Genomic DNA, 21223 nt, shown 5'->3' with positions numbered 1-21223 from the left:
GTCTCTTGATTTTTAAATTGTCTCACTCAAAATATTTTATTAGAAAAGTCAACAAAAATACTTATATTTTTTTTTATCCTTATATGTCTCACTCTTTTACACTTATCAAAACAAATCTGTCAAATATATCAAAAATCTTGTAGGGGTAATTTTATCATTTTCATTGGCCAAATATATCTCCTAAAATTATATTCATAGTCAATATAAGACACAAATTATGAGATGGAGAGAATATTATTTAATTAAATTCGGATCAAATTAACATGAAATAAAAATTATCATGCCCAAACTTGACTGGACCACTTCGACAGATGAGTTAAATTTACTTAGTTATTTGTATAATCATTTTTATTATAGATGTCAAATTTAAAAACTTTAATCTAAATCATTAAATTCATTTGATCCAAAAAAAAAATATCGAGAAAAATTATATAACTTAAAAATTTTGCCTCCTATAACTAGATCTTATCTCTATATTATATGTGATTATATTTAAATCTCATACCATTCGTATTTTGTTTTCAAATTATGTATAATTTTCTTTTTATAAAAAAATTAAATATCTATAAATCATTAATTAAACAACAACAACAATAATTCTTTTTATACTTTAAAAAGATGGTCATTCTCATAATTGGTATCAATAATATGCCACATGAATTAATCGATCAATCCGTTAAATACCAACATTTATTAAAAAAAATATGGATTGTCATTCAACCTTTTACTTCCTTAAATTGGGGAAAAAATGATAATTTAACATTGATTTGCAGATGAAATTCTTGAAGTTCTACGAATTCTGGAACGGTACGTTAAATGCAAGCTTATGATTAAACTCCACATGCACGTTCGTAGGATATAGTAAAAAAAAAAGACATGTTTTCTTTCTTTCTCTTTAATTTCCATTCCCTTTCTCCAAGATATATATACGCTTTTCATTTTCTTTTGTACTATTGATATATTTGAAATCCTAGTCATCTGTTTCACAGATTTCGACGATCGTATCACAACCCAAGCCTTCATGATGCAAGACACAGTCTAACCCAAATTTGATCGTGGTTGCATTCAGAGGCACCGAACCAATGAGTCCCTATGAATTGTGGATGGACATCGATTTTTCCTGGTATGAGCTTAAACACATGGCGAAGACCCACAGTGGTTTTATGAAAGCTCTAGGCTTGCAAAAGAACAAGGGTTTCCCCAAAGATCAACACTCGACTGACAGCCGCCAATACGCTTACTACACTCTCAGACGAAAGCTGAGGGAGGTCTTGCAAGTGAACCCAGAAGCCAGGTTTATACTGACTGGGCATAGCTCGGGTGGGGCAACGGCTATTCTGTTTGCTGCTGTGCTAGTGTTGCACCAGGAGGAATGGTTATTGGAGAGATTGGATGCGGTTTACACCTTTGGGCATCCCAGGGTTGCGGACTCTAAGTTTGGGGAGTTTATAGAGAAGAAGTTGAGCAAATTTGACGTTAAATATTACAGATATGTTTACAACAATGACCATGGGCCTAGGTTACCCTATGATGACAGCATCTTCTTTTTCAAGCATTTTGGAACCTGCATCTTTTTCAACAGACGCTATGAAGGGAATGTAAATCTACTTTTTCTAATTTGAAAAACAACTCCGGGTTTAATTCAATTAGTTTGAGTCCCTACGCTGCAATGCATGATTTTATGCTAGGGAACTAACTTTTAAAATTCTAAGGGCGAAAGAGAATTTCTACCCTTATCTGCAACTAGGTCCATCCCTGTCTGCAACTATTGAACTATATATTTGAATTGCAGGTCTTGGCAGTGGAACCTGATAAGAATTTATACCCTTGGCTATGGACATTTCCAAAGATGATGGATGCAGTTTGGGAGTTTATTATGGTTTCATTCTGCCTTAAAAAAAGGGTCGAGAATACAGGGAAACCTGGCTTATGACATTTGTGAGGATAATAGGATTTGTATTACCTGGAACGTCAAATCATATGCCCCCTGATTATGTCAATTCTACCCGATTGGGAACCTTGCCCCTGGACTAGCTTAAAAGAGACTGAAACATAATTCAATCAATACTCATAATATGAATCACAACAAGGATATATGATGAACATGTATGTACAAACAAGAACAGATTGTGGAAGTATATATGATGAACATGTATGTACAAACAAGAACAGATTGTGAAAGTATATATGATGAACATGTTAACCAGTATCGATAGCATATTTATAGATAAAGATGTAGCAAATGCATTATTTCTTATTGAATTCAGTTAAAGTGTTTCTAAATGATTTGCATCTACTTGTGAGAAAATATGGAAAACAAAGATAACTGATGTTTCAATTTCGATGGCAAACTTTCATTGTAAGAAAAAAACTTGAAAACTTGATTTACATGCATAAATACATACATACAAGAAGTAAAGGATTTTATTAGTCAAATATTCAGGTTGAAGTTCAAGGATTATGAGCTTCAAGGATTGGAGGTAGGGGTGCTTCATTCAAGCAAAACTGCGTTGACACCTAATTAGAAATCAGCATATAAGTTGCTTCCTGTACAATATTCATCTTCCCGATTGGCCTTTGATCCTCACACTGGTAAGAGATAAGAGGAATAATGTAAGCCTAAAACTAACCAAGCAAGGAAATAGATGTAAAACAAGTGAAATCCTCAAACAAACCAAAAAAAAAAAAAATTGAAAAGTAACCGTTCTTCCAAACTGAGTTACCTGCCATTTCATGACTGATTGAACCGGTAAATGATAGATAAGTGAGGCATTAGAATGCATGGAAGGTGAAGCAGCCACTCAATGATCCCATCTGGCAGGTTCTGCGCAATGATATAGCCTTATGCGAGGCCTTTGTTACTTGATGAGCCTGGTTGGCTAACATCAAGTTTCTCATTTCTTCGGCTCTCTTCTGAGCTGATATCAGCTTATTCATTATCTTATCTAGTGATGACCTTCTCTTCTTTTCCAGCTTCATCTGAAATACATTGTTATCAGTCATGATGAAGATAATAAGCTTCATCTGAAATACATTCTCTTTTTCGGTAGTTTTATCTTAACAAACCATACTCAAATTAAAACACAAATAGAAGCAAAACACTTTTTCCCGGAGAAAGGGCAGGTAACGCATTCTACAGAATTTTATTTCATCAAGTTACTACACGATAACTTCAACAAAGTAAAGGGAAGAAATATTAAAAGCATATGCTGGAAAGATTTTTATTTTTACTGTATCAAGAATGATAATTGTAGGTTATGCAATAGATAAGGATAATTAATTAGTATTTTAATATAACACTAACTCTTAGAAAGTTAGATAAAGATAACTACTAAGTAGTTTAGTTTAAATTAACTCTTAGAAAGTTAGATAAGGATAAATACTAAGTAGTTTATTTTAAACTAAATACTTGTTCTCACCTACTATATATACATATTAAACTTGTAATATATTGTTACTTGAATATACGACAGTGAAGTTTTTCACTTTTTCTTACCTTTGTCATTTAATTTATTTCATCACCCAATTCCTTTTACTTCACTTTACATTAGCCCTATTTTCAACATGGTATCAACTAGATGACCGATCCTTCACCTAAATCTAGCCTATTTTTTTCTTTTTACCCTAAATATAGCCGTCAATCATGAATTCAGCCACTTCTTCATCGGAGGTCACTTTGAAATTCCTCGTTAATTTGCCCCATTCAAACCTTTCTGATGTTTCTTCAACCTCTATCACCTGTCACCGATTGAATGGTGACAATCATATCGCTTGGTCCCAATCTGTTTGCCTTTATATAACTGGTTGACACAAACAACAATATCTTTTGGAGACCACACCAATTCTAGCTGTGACGGATCCTGAATATTCAACCTGGCTAAGTGAGAATACCATGATTATGTCATGGCTCATCAATTCCATGATTCCTGCTTTGGGGGAAAACTTTCTGCTGTATGAAACATCGGCTGAAATTTGGAGTGCTGCAAAGGCGATGTATTCGAATCTGGAAAATTCTGCTGCTTTATTTGGGATCGAGCGTCAACTTGCCAATCTCAAACAAGGCAACATGACCGTGACTCATTATTTTACTCTAATGTCGCGCCTATGGCAGCAACTTGATTTGTTCGAATCCCATGAATGGAGGTGTGCAGAAGATGCCGCTCTATACAAGAAGATTGTTGAACAGCGCCGGATATTCCAGTTTTCGTCCGGTTTGTATTGGGATCCTGATGAAATCCGAGGATGAGTATTAGGACTCAAACCTCTTCCTTCAATCCGGGAAATATTTTCTGCAATACGACGCGAAGAAAGTAGACCTACCGTTATACTTCCTGATTTGCAGCCCGCTGAAGGGTCTGCATTGCTCACTCACTCTCAAACTACTACTCGGCCAAAGAAAGGGAGACCTTGGTGTGACTATTGTAAGAAGGTTGGCCATCTGTGGGATTCCTGTTGGAAATTACATGGCAAGCCTACTGATGGGAAGTTTTCAAAACAGCATCAACAACGTGATACTCAAGGAAACTGTGTTGTGAATACTGAATTACAAGGAAGTTCATTTACTAAAAAAACAAATGGAAGAGTTGCAACAGGTTTTTAGTTAGATGCACACTCATCCCCAATCAGTACCTACAGGTAGAATTCCTTCTGCTACTTTGGCTAATACATCCACCACTTCTACTTGGATTGTGGATTCTGGTGCAAGTGATCATATGACAGGTGATCTTCGGCTCTTTCACACTTTTCATGCCGACTCATCTATCTCTCATATTCGAACATCTGATGGTTCTCTATCTGGTGTTGCCGGTCATGGATCTATTCGAATAAATCAGGACATTTTATTATCTCATGTTCTTTATGTTCCCAATCTCACTTGCAATCTTATCTCCATTAGCAAGTTGTTTGTCGATTTATGTTGTACCACGAAATTTAACTCTGATTTTTGTGAATTTCAGGATTCCAGCTCGGGGAAAGTGATTTGCAGTGCTAGGCTTTGTGGGGGTCTTTACCTACTTCCAGCAATTTTATTTTCCCACTCATCTACTTCCTTCAATGTTATACAACAATTTCCTTTACTTGAACCTTCAACCGATGTTATGTTATTGCATTTTCGTTTAGGATATCCCAGTTTCTTTTATCTTGCATAATTGTTTCCACATTTTTTTGTCAATAAAAGTCTGAAATCTTTTTCTTGTGATATTTGTCCACTTGCTAAACAAACTAAGAGTGTTTATCTACCTTCTCTATATAAACCATCCAAACCATTTATCATGATCTATATTGATATTTGGGGACCATCTCGAGTTGCATCTTTACATGGGTTTCGGTGGTTTATTTCATTTATTGATGATCACACTTGTACTACCTCAACCTTTCTCATGAAAACCAAATCTGAAGCTTGTGAAATATTTAAACGGATCCATAAGATGGTTGAAACCCAATTTCAGTGTTCAATCCAAATGTTTCATTCTAACAATGGTAGTGAGTATTTTGCCAATGTTTTGGGTTCTTTCTTTCAGGAAACCGGGATTGTTCATCTTACTTCGTGTGTTAATTCTCCTCAACAAAATGGGATTGCTGAGCGAAAAAATAGACATCTTCTTGAGGTTACTCGGTCTCTACTTTTTTCCATAAATGTTCCTAACTATTTTTGGGGGGAAGCCTTTTTAACTGCCACTTATTTGATTAACCATCTCCCTAGTAAACCGTTATAATTTAAGTGTCCGAGAGATGTTTTTCTTCAGTTTTCCCAATTTTAAACCGATGACTTCATTGTTACCCCTTAGAGTTTTTGGTTGTACTGTGTTCGTTCATAACAATGTTCCTTTCAGGTCCAAATTAGATCCTCAAGCATTTCGGTGTGTGTTTCTGGGTTATTCATCGACTCAAAAAGGGCTTTCGATGTTATTATCCTCATACAAAGAAATTCTTTATTACTATGGACGTTACTTTCCTTGAAAAAACATATTTTTTTCCTTAAAACTGCTATTCAGGGGGAGTCATATAATGAATATCAGTTTGTTGACTCACAACAATTGTCACTTGATTTGCAGCCAGATCTTTTTGATCAACCAGCACAGTCAAACCAGTTAAACCAGTCAAATAAGCCTACAAAATTGCTATAGCCAGACCAAACAACACTATCGAACCCAAAAAATGTATCCTTGCCAAACCAGTCCACTGAAACACATTTACCTTGGCATGATCAGCATATCACTTTGACTCAAATACCCCAATTCGAGTTGCAGATTTACAAGAAACGAAAAAAACCAATTTCTAAATCAATCCCTGAACCTAATTCCGAGTCTCCCACACAGCATGGATACTGTCATGAACCAAAACCAAACGAGAATCCTTTGGAGAATGAAGAAGGTAATCTGAGTTCTTCCACAGAATTAAATGCTTTAATTGATGATAATGACTTTTCGATTGCTTAAAAGAAATGAGTAAGAAAATATAGAAATTATCCAATTAAGAGATTTTTTGCATACGGAAAGCTAATGCATTGTTTTAAGAACTTTACAACAAGTGTAGATAGTATTACTATTCCAGATACGGTGGAAGAAGCATTGAAAGATCCCAAGTGGAAAAAGGCAGTAAAAGAGGAATTAAAAGCACTGGAAAATAACAATACTTGGATTATAGTTGATCTTCCGAAAGATAAAAAACCAGTCGGCTGCAAATGGGTATTCACGGTAAAATATAAAGCTGATGGTAGCATTGAAAGATATAAGGCGAGATTAGTGGCGAAAGGATTCACTCAATCTTTTGGAGTTGATTATCATGAAACGTTTGCTCCGGTAGCAAAACTAAACACTATTAGAGTGTTACTGTCATTAGCAGTTAATGAGAGTTGGGTGCTTCATCAGTTAGACGTCAAAAACGCATTTCTAAACGGAAACTTGGAGGAGGAAATATATATGCGAATTCTACCGGGTGTGAAGAGCAATACAGGAAAAACATGTAGATTACTAAAGTCCTTGTATGGACTTAAGCAATCTCCAAGAGCATGGTTTGACAGATTTACAAAGGTGATTATTCAGGATGGTTACAAGCAATGTCAGTCGGATCACACTTTATTTGTCAAAACAGCTTCAAACAACAAAAAGGCAATTTTGATTGTCTATGTGGATGATATCATTCTAACAGGTGATGATTGTATAGAGATAGAAAGATTAAAAAAGCTACTGGCGAAGGAGTTCGAAACCAAAGACTTGGGAACTTTACGATATTTTTTAGGCATGGAGGTTGCAAGGTCAAAAGAAGGAATAATGATAAATCAAAGGAAATATATCCTTGATCTACTATCAAAAACTGGAATAAAGGGATGTAAGCCGGCAAAAACACCCATGGAAGCAAATATTAAGCTAAGGAGAGAAGAATTGGGAAGTCATGTGAACAAAGAACGGTACCAAAGGCTAGTAGGTAAACTAATTTATTTATCACTTACTAGACCTTATATTTCGTTCCCTGTCAGTATAGTGAGTCAATATATGAATGATCCAAGAGAAGAACATTTAGAGGTAGTGAATAGAATTCTAAGATACTTGAAAATGACACCAGGACATGGGTTAATTTTTAGAAAAAGTGATGACAGAACAGTAAGAATTTTTTTGGATTCAAGCTGGGCAGGTGAATTAACGGATAAAAGATCTACAACTGGTTATTGTTCATTTGTTTGGGGAAATTTGGTTACCTGGAGAAGTAAAAAACAGGCGGTGGTGTCTAGAAGTAGTGCAAAAGCTGAATTTAGAGCAACGGCACTTGAAATTTGCGAAGGAATTTCACTTCAAAGAATGTTAACTGAGTTGGGGTTATGCGCCAACAAATGGTTTGAACTTCAAAGTGACTGTAAATCTGCAATAAGTATTGCAAAGAATCTAGTTCATTATTACCGAACGAAGGATGTGGAGATTGACAGACATTTCATCTCTGAAAAGGTGAATGGTGGAACGATGAAACTCAATTATGTTTCAACGAAGAATCAATTAGCAGATATTCTCACCATAGCACTTCCAAGAATTACCTTTGATGAGATGTTGAAAACATTTTGATATTTCGATATAACAAACTAAGTTTAAATGAATTTTAAGATTTTACAAATGATTTTCTAAAGTATATTCGATTTAATTACTCGAATATCAAGCCATTACTCCAAGTCTTTCAAAATCAATTTTAAACCTTACTAAATGTGTAAATTTGTGTTTTATACTTAAACTATTTTTAAACAAATTTTCACAAAGTATTTTGAACCAAAATCAAGCCTAAAATTAATTTTTCAAGGGCATGCACCGATGCATCAATTAATTTCTAGAACATCGAATGCATTTTATGCATCGATGCATATACCATGCATCGATGCACTCAGTGCATTTGATGCATTTATGCACAAGACCATGCATCGATGCACTCAGGCTTTTTTAAAACATCGAATGCATTTTATGCATCGATGCACTCTTAGTGCACCGATGCACTGAGAGTCCAACGGTCAAAATATTTGAATTTTATACTGATGCACCGGTGCACCTAGGGTATGCATCGATGCACTGACACTCCCAATTGAATTTATTAATTGTTTTCACACTTAAACGGCTATATTGACTTCACTAAGCATCCCCAACGTTCAGAATCATTTGAAGGTGTATTTAAACAAGCTTAGAAGCCATTGATCAATAACAAGAAACATCAAGAAACTAGAATCAAGAGAGAATCAAAGAGAAAGCATCAAACCTCAAGCTTGAGCATTTCAAGCCTTTTTTTCATTCAATATTCATTTTGCTTTCAAGAACACTTATTGTGCTCAATTGTATTTATTCTTGAGTGTTCTTTCTTTGTTCTAGAATTGTGCAAACATATTTTCCTTGTGAGGTTTTTCTTGTGAGTTTGCAAATTTGTAATATTCTCTTTGAGAAAAGAGTGTTTTCAAGAATTGGGGTATATTCTTGAGGGAGTTGTAAGGTTATCTCTTTGGCCTCAAAAGATAGAACAAATTAGTGAATTTGTTGGAAAATCCTTAGTGTGGATAGCTAAGGTAGTGGACGTAGACTTTGGTTGATAAAGTCAAACCACTGTAAATCGCTATGCAGTTACTTTCAATTTTCTACAAAAGCTTGCACCAAACTTTTTATTGCCAATTCACCCCCTCTTGGCCGATTCCATCGATCGATTAACTCAACAATTAGTATCAGAGCCTCAATCATTTAAAGGTTTAATCGCCTCTTGAGTCGATTCGGGAAGAGTTACATCGATTATCAAGCCATCAATGGTCTCCGCTTCAAATTACGACTCTGGTCTCGATTCGATGCCCATCAACAAGCCTCATTTCTTCAATGGAGCTAACTATGCCTATTGGAAAAATAGAATGATGTACTTCATTCAAGAAAGTGAAATGGGAGCATGGAATATCGTAGAAGAAGGATACATCAAGCCTCTCACTCATCCAAGGTTGTGGAGTGAAGGAAAGACAAGAATGTTCCAGCTCAGCTCCAAAGCCATCCATATCATATTTTGTGCTCTTGGACCAGATGAATGCGAAAGAGTTTCATCTTGTACAAGCACCAAAGAAATATGGGATAAGCTTCAAGTCACTCACGAAGGTACCGATGAGGTAAAGAAATCTAAAATTATCATTCTAACGCATAACTATGAAAATTTCAGGATGAAATCAAATGAAGCTATCAAAGCTATGACGGATAGATTTTCAACGATTGTCAATGGTCTCAATTCATATGGAGAGATCATTTCAAATGAAAAGCTTGTGAGGAAGTTAGTATACTTTCTTCCAAAATCGTGGTAATCAAAGAAGACGACAATCATCGAGTCTAAGAACCTAACATCCTTAACTCTTGAAGAGCTAATCGCTTCCCTTCTCACTCATGAAATGATGCTTGAAGATGAAATGGACCTCGATAAGATTGACGAGACACCAAAGGAGAAGGAGAAGAACAAAAAATTTGGAGTTTCTCTCAAATCCACAAAAGATGAGAGTGATTTGAATGACGATGATGATGACGAGGAAATGGCATTATTTTCCAAACGATTCAGAAAGTTGATGATGCCCAACCGAGGAAGAAAATTCAAACGCAATGAAGACTTTAAAACTGAATCGAAGGAGAAAGACCCAATCATTTGCTATGAATACAAAAAGTCGAGGCATATAAAATATGATTGCCCACAATTGAAGAAAAAGGGTCAATCCAAAAAGAAACACAAGGCTCATGTAGCTAAATGGAGCGATAAAGAGGAACAAGAAGTTGCAAACTTGTACTTAATGGCTATCGAGGAAGATTCTAAGGTAACCTCTAACTCATTCGATTTGGATGAATTATCTTATGATGAGTTATTAGAGGATTATAATGGGTTGGCTTCGGATTATAAGACTCTATTTTCAAAATACAAAAATGTTATTTCAAAATTGAAAAACAAAAATAGTCTTATATCCAAGACCAACAATAAGCTTGAAAGTAAGATCAAATAATTGCAAATCAAAATTAATGATTTTGAAAAGAAAAATACTGATTTGCATAACTTACTTTCAAAAGTTCATGATGATCATCAAAAGAAGATTGATGATCTTAAAACTTCTTTTAATAAGGTTGGAACAAAAAGTTTTGAAATAGGTGAGAATTCAAAATCCAACTTTGTTAAGAAAAGTTTTAGAAGCTACAATCATAGAAGTCCTCAACGAACCTTGAATGGTAAAATTGTTAGGAGTATATGGTTCCTAAAGAATTCATTACTACTAAAGATAATGATGTCCTTCATAAATGGATACCAAAGGGGACAAGAATTTTAGAAACTAATGAATATGGACCCAAAAGAATTTGGGTACCAAAAATTAGAAATTAATCTATGTTTATAGGAAAAGGAGCATTGCTACAAGGCACGAGAAACAAATCCAAATTCATGGTACCTTGATAGTGGATGCTCGAGACATATGACCGGAGACAAAAGCCAGTTCATAGAGCTTAACGCCAAAAATGGAGGAGAAGTGACTTTTGGTGATAATTCAAAAGGTCACATTGAAGGTATTGGTACTATAGGTAATACCTCTTCCATACAAATTAAAAATGTGTTATATGTGAATGAATTAAAGCATAATCTATTGAGTATTAGTCAATTATGCGATAAGGGATTTAATGTCATGTTTGAAATTAATGGTTGTAAAGTCATTGACATTGCATCTAATCGGATTATGCTTGTTGGTCATAGAATAGGAAACATATACATGGTGCGTTTTAGACTCTATTGATATGACTAATTTGTGCCTAGTTGCTAAGGATGAACATGATAGTTGGTTGTGGCATAAGAGTCTAGGACATGCTAGTATGAGTGTCTTGCAACTGCTAATTCAAGGAGACTTAGTAAGAGGGTTGCCTAAGCTTAAATTTGATAATGATAAAATCTGTGATGCTTGTGCTAAAGGAAAACAAAAGCAAATTTCTATTAAATCCATTAATGATGTATCAACTAGTAGAGTATTACAATTGATTCATATAGACCTTTTTGGGCCAACTAGGACTACTAGCTTGGGTGGAAAACAATATGCATTTGTCTTGGTAGATGACTATTCTAGATATACTTGGGTTCTATTCTTAAGTACTAAAGATGAAGCATTAGAAAATTTCATCACATTTTCAAAAGTAATCCAAAACGAAAAAGGTTACTCTATCACTAGTGTTAGAAGTGATCATGGCACTGAATTTGAAAATCTTGGATTTAATGAATTTTGTAATTCTAATGGTATTAGCCATAATTTTTCAGCACCTAGAACCCCTCAACAAAATGGAGTTGTCGAGAGGAAAAATCGAACTTTAGAAGAAATGGCTAGAACCATGCTTTGTGAAAATAATTTGCCAAAATATTTTTGGGCGGAAGCCACAAATACCGCTTGTTATGTTGTAAATCGAGTAATGATTAGGCCAATTTTAAAGGAAACTCCACATGAAATTTTTTAAAAATAAAAAGCCTAACATTAGCTATTTTCATCATTTTGGATGTAAATGTTTTGTTTTAAACAACGGTAAAGAAAACCTTGGCAAATTTGATGCTAAAAGTGATGATATAATTTTTTTGGGTTATTCCTTAAATTCTAAAGCTTATCGAGTATTTAATAAAAGAACTTTAGTTGTAGGAGAGTCTATAGATGTTGTTTTCGATGATAATCTCCTTCCGAGGAAGGATTCTTGTGTTAATGATGATGTAGGTATTGTACAAGCAAATGACGTTAGACATGACGTTGGAGAATCATCATCAAAGGAAGAGACGAGAGATGAGGAAACTCATGATCCTCTCGAGAATCCAACCATTGAAGAAAGGGAAGTATCTTATCCAAAAGAGTACAACTATGTCAAGGATGGTGAGATTATAGGTGATCCATCAAAAGGGGTAACAACTAGATCCTCTCTTAGAAATATTTGTAATTATGTTGCATTTATTTCATGCATAGAGCCTAAGAACATCAAAGAAACATTAAAATATGAACATTGGGTTATGGCTATACAAGAAGAATTAAGTCAATTTGAGAGAAGTAAAGTATGGACATTAGTTGAAAGGCCTAGTAATAAATCTACTATAGGTACTAGATGGGTATTTAGAAATAAGCTTGATAAAAGTGGTAATATTGTGAGAAACAAGGCTAGACTTGTTGCTCAAGGGTATACTCAAGAAGAGGGCATAGATTATGATGAAACATACGCTCCTGTAGCTAGGATGGAAGCAATTAGAATGTTATTAGCATTTGCATGTTTTCATGAATTTAAATTATATCAAATGGATGTTAAAAGTGCATTTTTAAATGGTTTTATAAAGGAAGAAGTGTATGTGGAACAACCTCCAGGTTTTGAAGATTTAAAATTTCCAAATCATGTTCTTAAATTAACAAAAGCACTTTATGGTTTAAAACAAGCTCCTAGAGCTTGGTATGAAAGATTGTCAAATTTTTTAGTTGAAAAAGGTTTTTCAAAAGGGAAGGTTGACACTACATTGTTTTTAAAGCATAAAGGTAAAGATTTATTAGTAGTTCAAATTTATGTTGATGATATAATATTTGGTTCTACTAATGATGTTCTTTGCCAAGAATTTTCTAAACTAATGCAAAGTGAATTTGAGATGAGCATGATGGGGGAGCTCTCATTTTTTTGGGACTCCAAATCAAGCAAAGAAAAGATGGCATCTTCATCAATCAAGCTAACTACGTCAAAGATATGCTCAAGAAATTTGGACTGGAAAATGGCAAGCCTCATGACACTCTAATGAGATCTTCAACAAAGCTTGACTTAGATGAAGGAGGTAAATGTGTAGATGTTAAATTATACAGGTCAATGATTGGTTCTTTGCTCTAGCTAACTGCAAGTAGACCGGACATTATGTTTAGTGTTTGCTTATGTGCTAGATTTCAATCATGTCCTAAGGAATCACATTTACTAGCTGTTAAGAGGATCTTTAGATACCTTAAGGACACTCCTAGTTTAGGACTTTGGTATCCTAGAGACTCTAGCTTTAGCTTGCATGCCTTTTCTGATGCGGATTATGGAGGATGCAAATTAGATAGGAAAAGAACCTCTGGTACTTTCCAATTCCTTGGAAATATGTTGATTTCTTGGTTTTCAAAGAAACAAAATTGTGTTGCATTATGTACCACTGAAGCCGAATACATTTCAGCTGGTAGTTGTTGTGCACAAGTTTTATGGATGAAACAAAACTTTTTGATTATGGAATTGAAGTATGTACTATTCCTATCAAGTGTGACAATACTAGTGCTATTTGTCTCACTAAAAATCCCATCCAACACTCTAGAACTAAACATATTGAAATTAGACATCACTTCATTAGAGACCATATCGCTAAGGAAGATGTAGTTCTAGAATTTGTTGATACTTTGCACTAATTAGCGGATATTTTTACAAAACCCTTAGATAAGGAAAGATTTTGGACACTTAGGAGAGAATTAGGTTTAACTGACCTATCTTCACTTAGTGTTTAAAATAATTTTAGCATTTTTAAGAATAAATGAAAAATGCTTATAATAATAATTTTTGATTGCATTCTTTGCTATTAGTTAGGAGAGTTTATGTTCTTTGGTGAAAATTAATTTTATGTTCAAATAAAGTTTAAAGATTAATTTGATTGATTGAACATAATTAATTTTTTATATATGAGTTGCCAATACCACTAGAGCCAATTAATTTAGCATTTTGAGTGTTTAAAATGAATTTTTGACATTTTTGTGCTTAATGCATCGATACACTTAACAGTGTATCGATGCATCCCTTTGAATGTTCATCGATACATCAGCTGATGCACCGATGCACGCCCTTGAATGTGCATCGATGCACAAAAGCCATGCATCGATGCATCCGTCGGGTTTTGGGTTAAAATGCCTCATTTTCTTTATTTTTCTCAAACCCTAAAACTAAAAACTCTCCCACCATTCATCCCTCTCTCACTCTAAATCCTACTCTTGCTCAAAATCATCGTAAAATCATTGGTTTCTTCATACTTTTCATCTTCAAAACCTGCTTATATCATTAAATCGTGAAAAACAACTCCTCATCCCTCTCAATCCGAATTTTCAAGGTAATATTTCAAAAACCTCTATTTTATTGATTTTTAATTTTAGAACTAGTTTTGATTAGTTATAGGATGAACATTATATCGGGAATTGATTGTTTGTTGGTTCTAAACTAGATTTTACTACCAATTTCGTTAAAAACAAACAATTTTTCAAAATTTTTCTTTGAATTTCGAACTTAAAAAAATATGATTTCTAAAATTAGTAATATTTTTTATTTAATTGTGTTGTTTTCATGAAAACTATATTATGATTATCAAATATTATTAAATAGTTTTCAAAACATGCCCATTAGGATATGGTTTAGAGAACCTTGAATTATTGAGGACTCATTTGAGTTTTGGGATTGATTGTGCATACATGTGTTTCAAATTGCAGGTGATATTCCTTATTTCGATTTCCTTTAATGATGTCAAACCCTAAATGACCTAGGTCATCTTCGAGTCGGTCAAACCAAAACCGTCCTCCCGTTCCTCAACCTCCTAATAGCCTATTAGGATTTTGTTTTAATATGCCTGAACGTCGGAGAGAAGAATTGTACCATATGAACATGAATTCTTTACAATCTTATAGAATTAGGGAAGAACGTATTCCATCTCTAAAAGCCATGATAGACTTTAAATTTGAATACCTCTCGATTCTTAGAACATGAAAGTTTGATAAATTGTTCTCTCTTAAACCTGTCGTCTTTTATCAATTAGTCCGCATTTTCTATTCTAATGCGGTTTGTATTCAAAACGAAACTCAATGTGGAACTATAGGAATTAGATCCTACCTTTTAGGATAATATATTCTTATTGATTCCGCAACTATAGCTTCAAAATTTGGGTTAGATGACGATAGTGTCTATGACGAAAAAGAAACTATGGATTATCCATATCTCCCAAACAGTAGTGTTAGTACCCTTCGATCTCATCACAATCGTTTTCTTCATTTCATGATCTCATGGTGGTTTCGACCATCAGCGGGTAGGTACTCCACACTACGTATTATGAATTTATGGTGGATGCACTGTATAAAGAATAAGAAGAAAATAAATTTTCCACATATTGTGTTCAGCGAGCTTGTTGATACCATAAACATTATCCCGTCCAAACATGTCGAAACCTTAGTTTATTATTGTCTTCTAAGTAATCTCTTTATCAAACTGGGTCTAGATGTCTCCCTTGACAATCCTATACCACTTCAAAACCCTATCAATATCACATCCTTGAAGAAATCAGATTGGAAATTGGATGAGGTAACTGGTTTATGGGCTTTTAAACCCGGTAAACAAACTCCGGGAGCTAGTTCCTCATGAGCTGCTCCTAGCTCCTCTCGTGCTCCTCCTCCTCCTCCTGCTCCGGCTTCTGACGATAATCCTAAATTTCAACAGCTTATGCAAGACATCGATGATCAAGTACCCGATGACGAGCCTGTACTGGAACCAGCTTCACAAGAAGATCAAATGCCTCCATATTTTCGTTCGTTTTTGGAGACATTTGATTTACAGTATGCCTCCATGGATTCGCGCTTCACATTTATTGAGTCCCAGCTCTCTACCTTGGGAGCTCGACAACAAGATATGAATGATCGTTTGGATGCACTCACGCTTGAGATGAGAGCTCGTTACCCTCCTCCTCCTCCTGATCCTTCGATGGATGAATAGACTTATCTTGCTTTGATTGTTTTTGGGTTTGAACTTGAATTTAAATTGTTAAAACATTTTGGATTGTCTTTCTTTGATTGTTGGATGTCTGTTTGATGGATATTTGAACTTTTATCTCATATATATTTTGGTTTGTTTCAATATATGCATCATTTACTTTTTAGTTGAAATATGACCAATTTACCATTTCACATGAATATTGATTATGAACACTAATGGCTAACCTCTCTTTTGATCTTTGATCTTAGCAGCTTAAGCTATATTCAATTAAAATGTTTAATCAATTGGCTATGTTTTTCAATACCTTCTTTCACTCAGTTTTTGAGTCTTTTTGATTTAACAAAAAGGGGGAGAAGTATTAAGTGTTAAAAGTTTTAAAGGGGAGAAGTGTTATAGTAAAGGGGAGTAATTTTCAAAATTGATTTCAAAAACTTATTTTCAAAGAAAATCTTAAAATTACTAAAGAGTTTTTGTTATATCAAAAAAGGGGAGATTGTTGAAAACATTTTGATATTTTGATATAACAAACTAAGTTTAAATGAATTTTAAGATTTTACAAATGATTTTCTAAAGTATATTCGATTAAATTACTCGAATATCAAGCCATTACTCCTAGTCTTTCAAGATCAATTTTAAACCTTACTAATTGTGTAAATTTGTGTTTTATACTTAAACTATTTTTAAACAAATTTTCACAAAGTATTTTGAACCAAAATCAAGCCTAAAATCAATTTTTCAAGGGCATGCACCGATGCACCAATCCATGCATCGATGCATCAATTAATTTCTAGAACATCGAATGCATTTTATGCATCGATGCACATACCATGCATCAATGCACTCAGTGCATTTGATGCATCGATGCACATGACCATGCATCGATGCACAAGACCATGCATCGATGCACTCAGGCTTTTTCAAAACATCGAATACATTTTATGCATCGATGCACTCTTAGTGCACCGATGCACTGAGAGTCCAACGGTTAAAATATTTGAATTTTACACTGATGCACCTAGGGTATGCATCGATGCACTGACGCTCCCAACTGAATTTATTAATTGTTTTCACACTTAAACGGCAATATTGACTTCACTAAGCATCCCCAACGTTCAGAATCATTTGAAGGTGTATTTAAACAAGCTTAGAAGCCATTTATCAATAACAAGAAACATCAAGCAACTAGAATCAAGAGAGAATCAAAGAGAAAGCATCAAACCTCAAGTTTGAGCATTTCAAACCTATTTTTCATTCAATATTCATTTTGCTTTCAAGAACACTTATTGTGCTCAATTGTATTTATTATTGAGTGTTCTTTCTTTGTTCTAGAATTGTGCAAACATATTTGCCTTGTGAGGTTTTTCTTGTGAGTTTGCAAATTTGTAATATTCTCTTTGAGAAAATAGTGTTTTCAAGAATTGGGGTATATTCTTGAGGGAGTTGTAAGGTTATCTCTTTGGCCTCAAAAGAAAGAACAAATTAGTGAATTTGTTGGAAAATCCTTAGTGTGGATAGCTAAGGTAGTGGACGTAGACTTTGGTTGATAAAGTCGAACAACTGTAAATCGCTGTGCAATTACTTTCAATTTTCTGCAAAAGCTTCCACCAAAATTTTTATTGCCAATTCACCCCCTCTTGGCCGATTCCATCGATCGATTAACTTAACATGAGATTATATCCAAGTTGGGTCTTTTCAACATTTACTCCCCAACTTGAGGGGGAGTGTAGGTTATGCGATAGATAAGGATAATTAATTAATATTTTAATATAACACTAACTCTTAGAAAGTTAGATAAAGATAACTACTAAGTAGTTTAGTTTAAATTAACTCTTAGAAAGTTAGATAAGGATAACTACTAAGTAGTTTAGTTTAAATTAAATACTTGTTCTCACCTACTATATATACATATTAAACTTATAATCTATTGTTACTTGAATATACGACAGTGAAGTTTTTCACTTTTTCTTACATTTGTCATTTAATTTATTTCATCACCCAATTCCTTTTATTTCACTTTACATTAGCCCTATTTTCAACAATAATTTACTTAAACATCCCTTTACAATTACTTCAATTGAGAATGGAAAAGTAGAGAAAAAAGCAACCTCTAGTTTCCTTATGGCTGCATCAGCTTTTGCCTTCTGCAGGTTTTCCCACGAAGTGATTTTGGCTTCTTCTCTTTTGACCCTGCAAAGGTAAAAGAAAGAAGTTGAAGTATGAATATTGATCAAATCAGTTCTGTAAACATTTGGATTTTTTCTCAATATTCTATGGTATTGATACACTGCATCAGCTTTTGCCTTGTGCTAAAAGCATTTCTATGTGAAGTTTAAACAGTCACTTCTAAAGTTTTGATCTAAATCCTAGAAAGATGACACAAACGAGCAAAAGAAACAGAGGTGATGTAGTAGTAAAGTAGAAATACTTGGAAATGGTTTTTGCTGTCTCTGTCACATCCCAGAATTTCAGAGCTCTTCGCAGTCTTTCGAGCTCTCTGCTTCTTTGCCCACAGAGCCATGGTGACTCTTTCATCTACCTGCACATCTTTCACTTCTGGTTTAGAGGAATGGATGCTCTGCAATATGATAGGTAGAGCAGAAGAGTTGGAGCGAGAGAAAGATGGCGATTCTTTGGGAGACAAGTGCATGCTGTACTGTGGGCTCATCTGGGTTGCCATATCTCTTCTTGAAACAGTACGAGAAATATCAGTGGCTGCGTCCTTGACTGAATCAAGATTTTCATCGGCATCTTTGATGAAAAGCAATGGAAGGTTAGGGCTATGCAAGTACAATCCATCTCTCAAATAGAACAAACAGGTTTAGATTTGGAAAATAGCCTATATTAGTATTTAATGAATGTAACATCAAATTCATGAATTTGTCAAATGTAGAGCAATAGCATTTAGTGAAAAGGATTTTAAGTTTAGATCAGCCAATGTGTTTATGATTCTTCTAATCCAGGAGTTTATGATAGAAAACGTACCTTGAGAATAAAAGGATGGTGCATTGACTACTTCAAAGCATCCATGCACGCTAACAGAACGGGCTATGCTAGGCACAGTCCGAACAGCAAATCTTCCACCATGACTACGAGAATGAATTGACAAACCATCAGCTGCAATTACACCAGTTAAAAAGGAGAACCTGACATGAAATTCCCAGAATCTCCCCCATCAAGCATGTGCATCTCAGGCGAGTACAATGAATAGTAAGCAATGCCAGGACGACCGAGCGGACCACTCTTTGATATTGGTTCTTAGTGGAGGAGCAATGGATTGTTTCACACCAAAATCCCCAGAAACAGGACTAAAAATCCACCGCTCAGCATCTTCCCACTTTGAAGGCAAAGTCCTTACACTGTTAAAAGGCAGTGCTGCGGCCACATTCCCCTGCCTCCTTCCACCATCGTTATGCAACGACACATGCTCAGAACTCCAACCATTCTGCATTCCAGCACTCGAAGCATGATGATGATTGGGAGCCCCAGGACTAGGAAATGAACCCGATTTCCGAGTTGCGACCGAGCTTTTCTTCACGGCCCCCAACGGCGGAGACGAAACGGAGACATTGTTTAAATCTAAAGAAGCCTGTCTTCGCCTGTGATGATTCTTCATCAAAGCTTCAGACCTGGTCCTTCTATCTTGAAACTAAACAATGAAAACGAAACAGCGGAAACAAATACACAATTATGACTTATTTTTAAAGAAAAAATTAAAGAAAATTAAAGGTACCTTTAAGAGCAACAGAAAATGAATTTCTTGCTGAATCTATGAGTTGGTTATCGTCCTCTGGAGGGTCAGCTACGCTCTCTGTTTTTTGAACTGCGTGTTATTGTAAAACGGAAAAAGGTGGGTACAACGAAAACATGTGTCGTTTTCTTCTCTTTTTCTTTGATTCAATTTCAATTTTAACATTTTCAGAATAAGCTAATAATGAACGCAAATATTGCGAATACCTTTCACCTTTTCTCCTTTTCTGGAGAAACGACTGGGCTTATGGACCTTGATAGCTTTCTTTGGATCTGGATCTGGATCTGTTCCACTTGAACTCTCATTCTGATCTCCTCCTTCATGTCCGACCAAATGCTACCAAAAAATTCACATTTAGAACATAACTGTTTTTCCATTTTTCAAAGTAAAAACTATTTGGGTGGGTGTTTTTAGGAGTCTCTTTTTAGTGAGAGCTTCTCTCTAGATTCTAGATTTTTTAAAAGTTACGTGAGTGTTTTTAGGAGTCTCTTTTTAAGTATGAGCGAGAGAGTATAATAAGATGGCGAGTAAGGTGAAAAGAATCTGTTGAGAAAAATTGTGTTACGGTGATCATCTTCAATATTCCAGAGTTTCTTCATCATCAAGGTATTTAGCTAATATTCGATAAATATGGCGAGGTTGTTGATTCTTTCATCCCCAACAAAAGAAGTAAGGAAGGAAGTAGGTTTGGTTTTGTTCGCTTCACCAGATTGGAGGATGCAAGGAAGGCTATCATCTGTGCTAACAGATCTAGGATTCAAGGTAATAAAGTTAGAGTTTTCATGGCGAGATTTCAACCTCGTGAAGCTTTCTGGAGAAAGAAGTTTTCTGGTCCATATCCAACCGAGGCAAAGAGTAAAGTGGAGGATGATAGTCATTTTGAGGCTCCCATTTTCGGTGTTGTTGACGAGGATAAGCTATTATCTTTTAGAGATAGCTTGATAGGTTGTTGCAGAAAGTTTATTAAAATGAAAGAGTTGGCTGCTATTATACACAAGGAAGGCATATTAGGTCCGAAAATTATGAGATTAAGCGGGTTAGCTATTTTAATCATATTTGAAGATGAAGAGAGTAGGGATTATACTCTAAATAATCAGTTTGGGGTGTTGAAAAAAAATGTTTTGACAAAGTGGAAGTGTTGTCGAAAAATTTTCAGTGCAGTAGTCGTCGGGCATGGCTATCGTGCAAAGGGATCCCACCATTTGTGTGGAGTCATTCCACCTTCAGAAATATTGCAGACAAGTGGGGAGAACTT

The 21223-nt window shown here is 34.9% G+C and overlaps 1 protein-coding gene and 1 pseudogene across 1 annotated transcript; one reads left to right on the top strand and one right to left on the bottom strand.

The window, feature by feature from the left end:
* The first annotated feature begins 1139 nt into the window (after nucleotides 1–1139).
* On the top strand, nucleotides 1140–1933 carry LOC120215547 (triacylglycerol lipase OBL1-like). The gene is made up of 2 exons (XM_039213203.1): nucleotides 1140–1598; nucleotides 1793–1933. Exons 1-2 carry the CDS (start codon nucleotides 1140–1142, stop codon nucleotides 1931–1933), a joined length of 600 nt encoding a protein of 199 aa, XP_039069134.1.
* A 514-nt stretch (nucleotides 1934–2447) lies between these two features.
* LOC120215546 lies at nucleotides 2448–20086 on the bottom strand (annotated as a pseudogene).
* Nucleotides 20087–21223: the final 1137 nt, after the last annotated feature.

This window comes from Hibiscus syriacus, unplaced genomic scaffold (assembly GCF_006381635.1).
Source record: "Hibiscus syriacus cultivar Baekdansim isolate YM2019G1 unplaced genomic scaffold, ASM638163v2 tig00110123_pilon, whole genome shotgun sequence".
Taxonomy (NCBI): domain Eukaryota; kingdom Viridiplantae; phylum Streptophyta; class Magnoliopsida; order Malvales; family Malvaceae; genus Hibiscus; species Hibiscus syriacus.
Note: the sequence above shows the minus strand (reverse complement) of the source record. Positions and strands in the feature narration are given on the sequence as shown.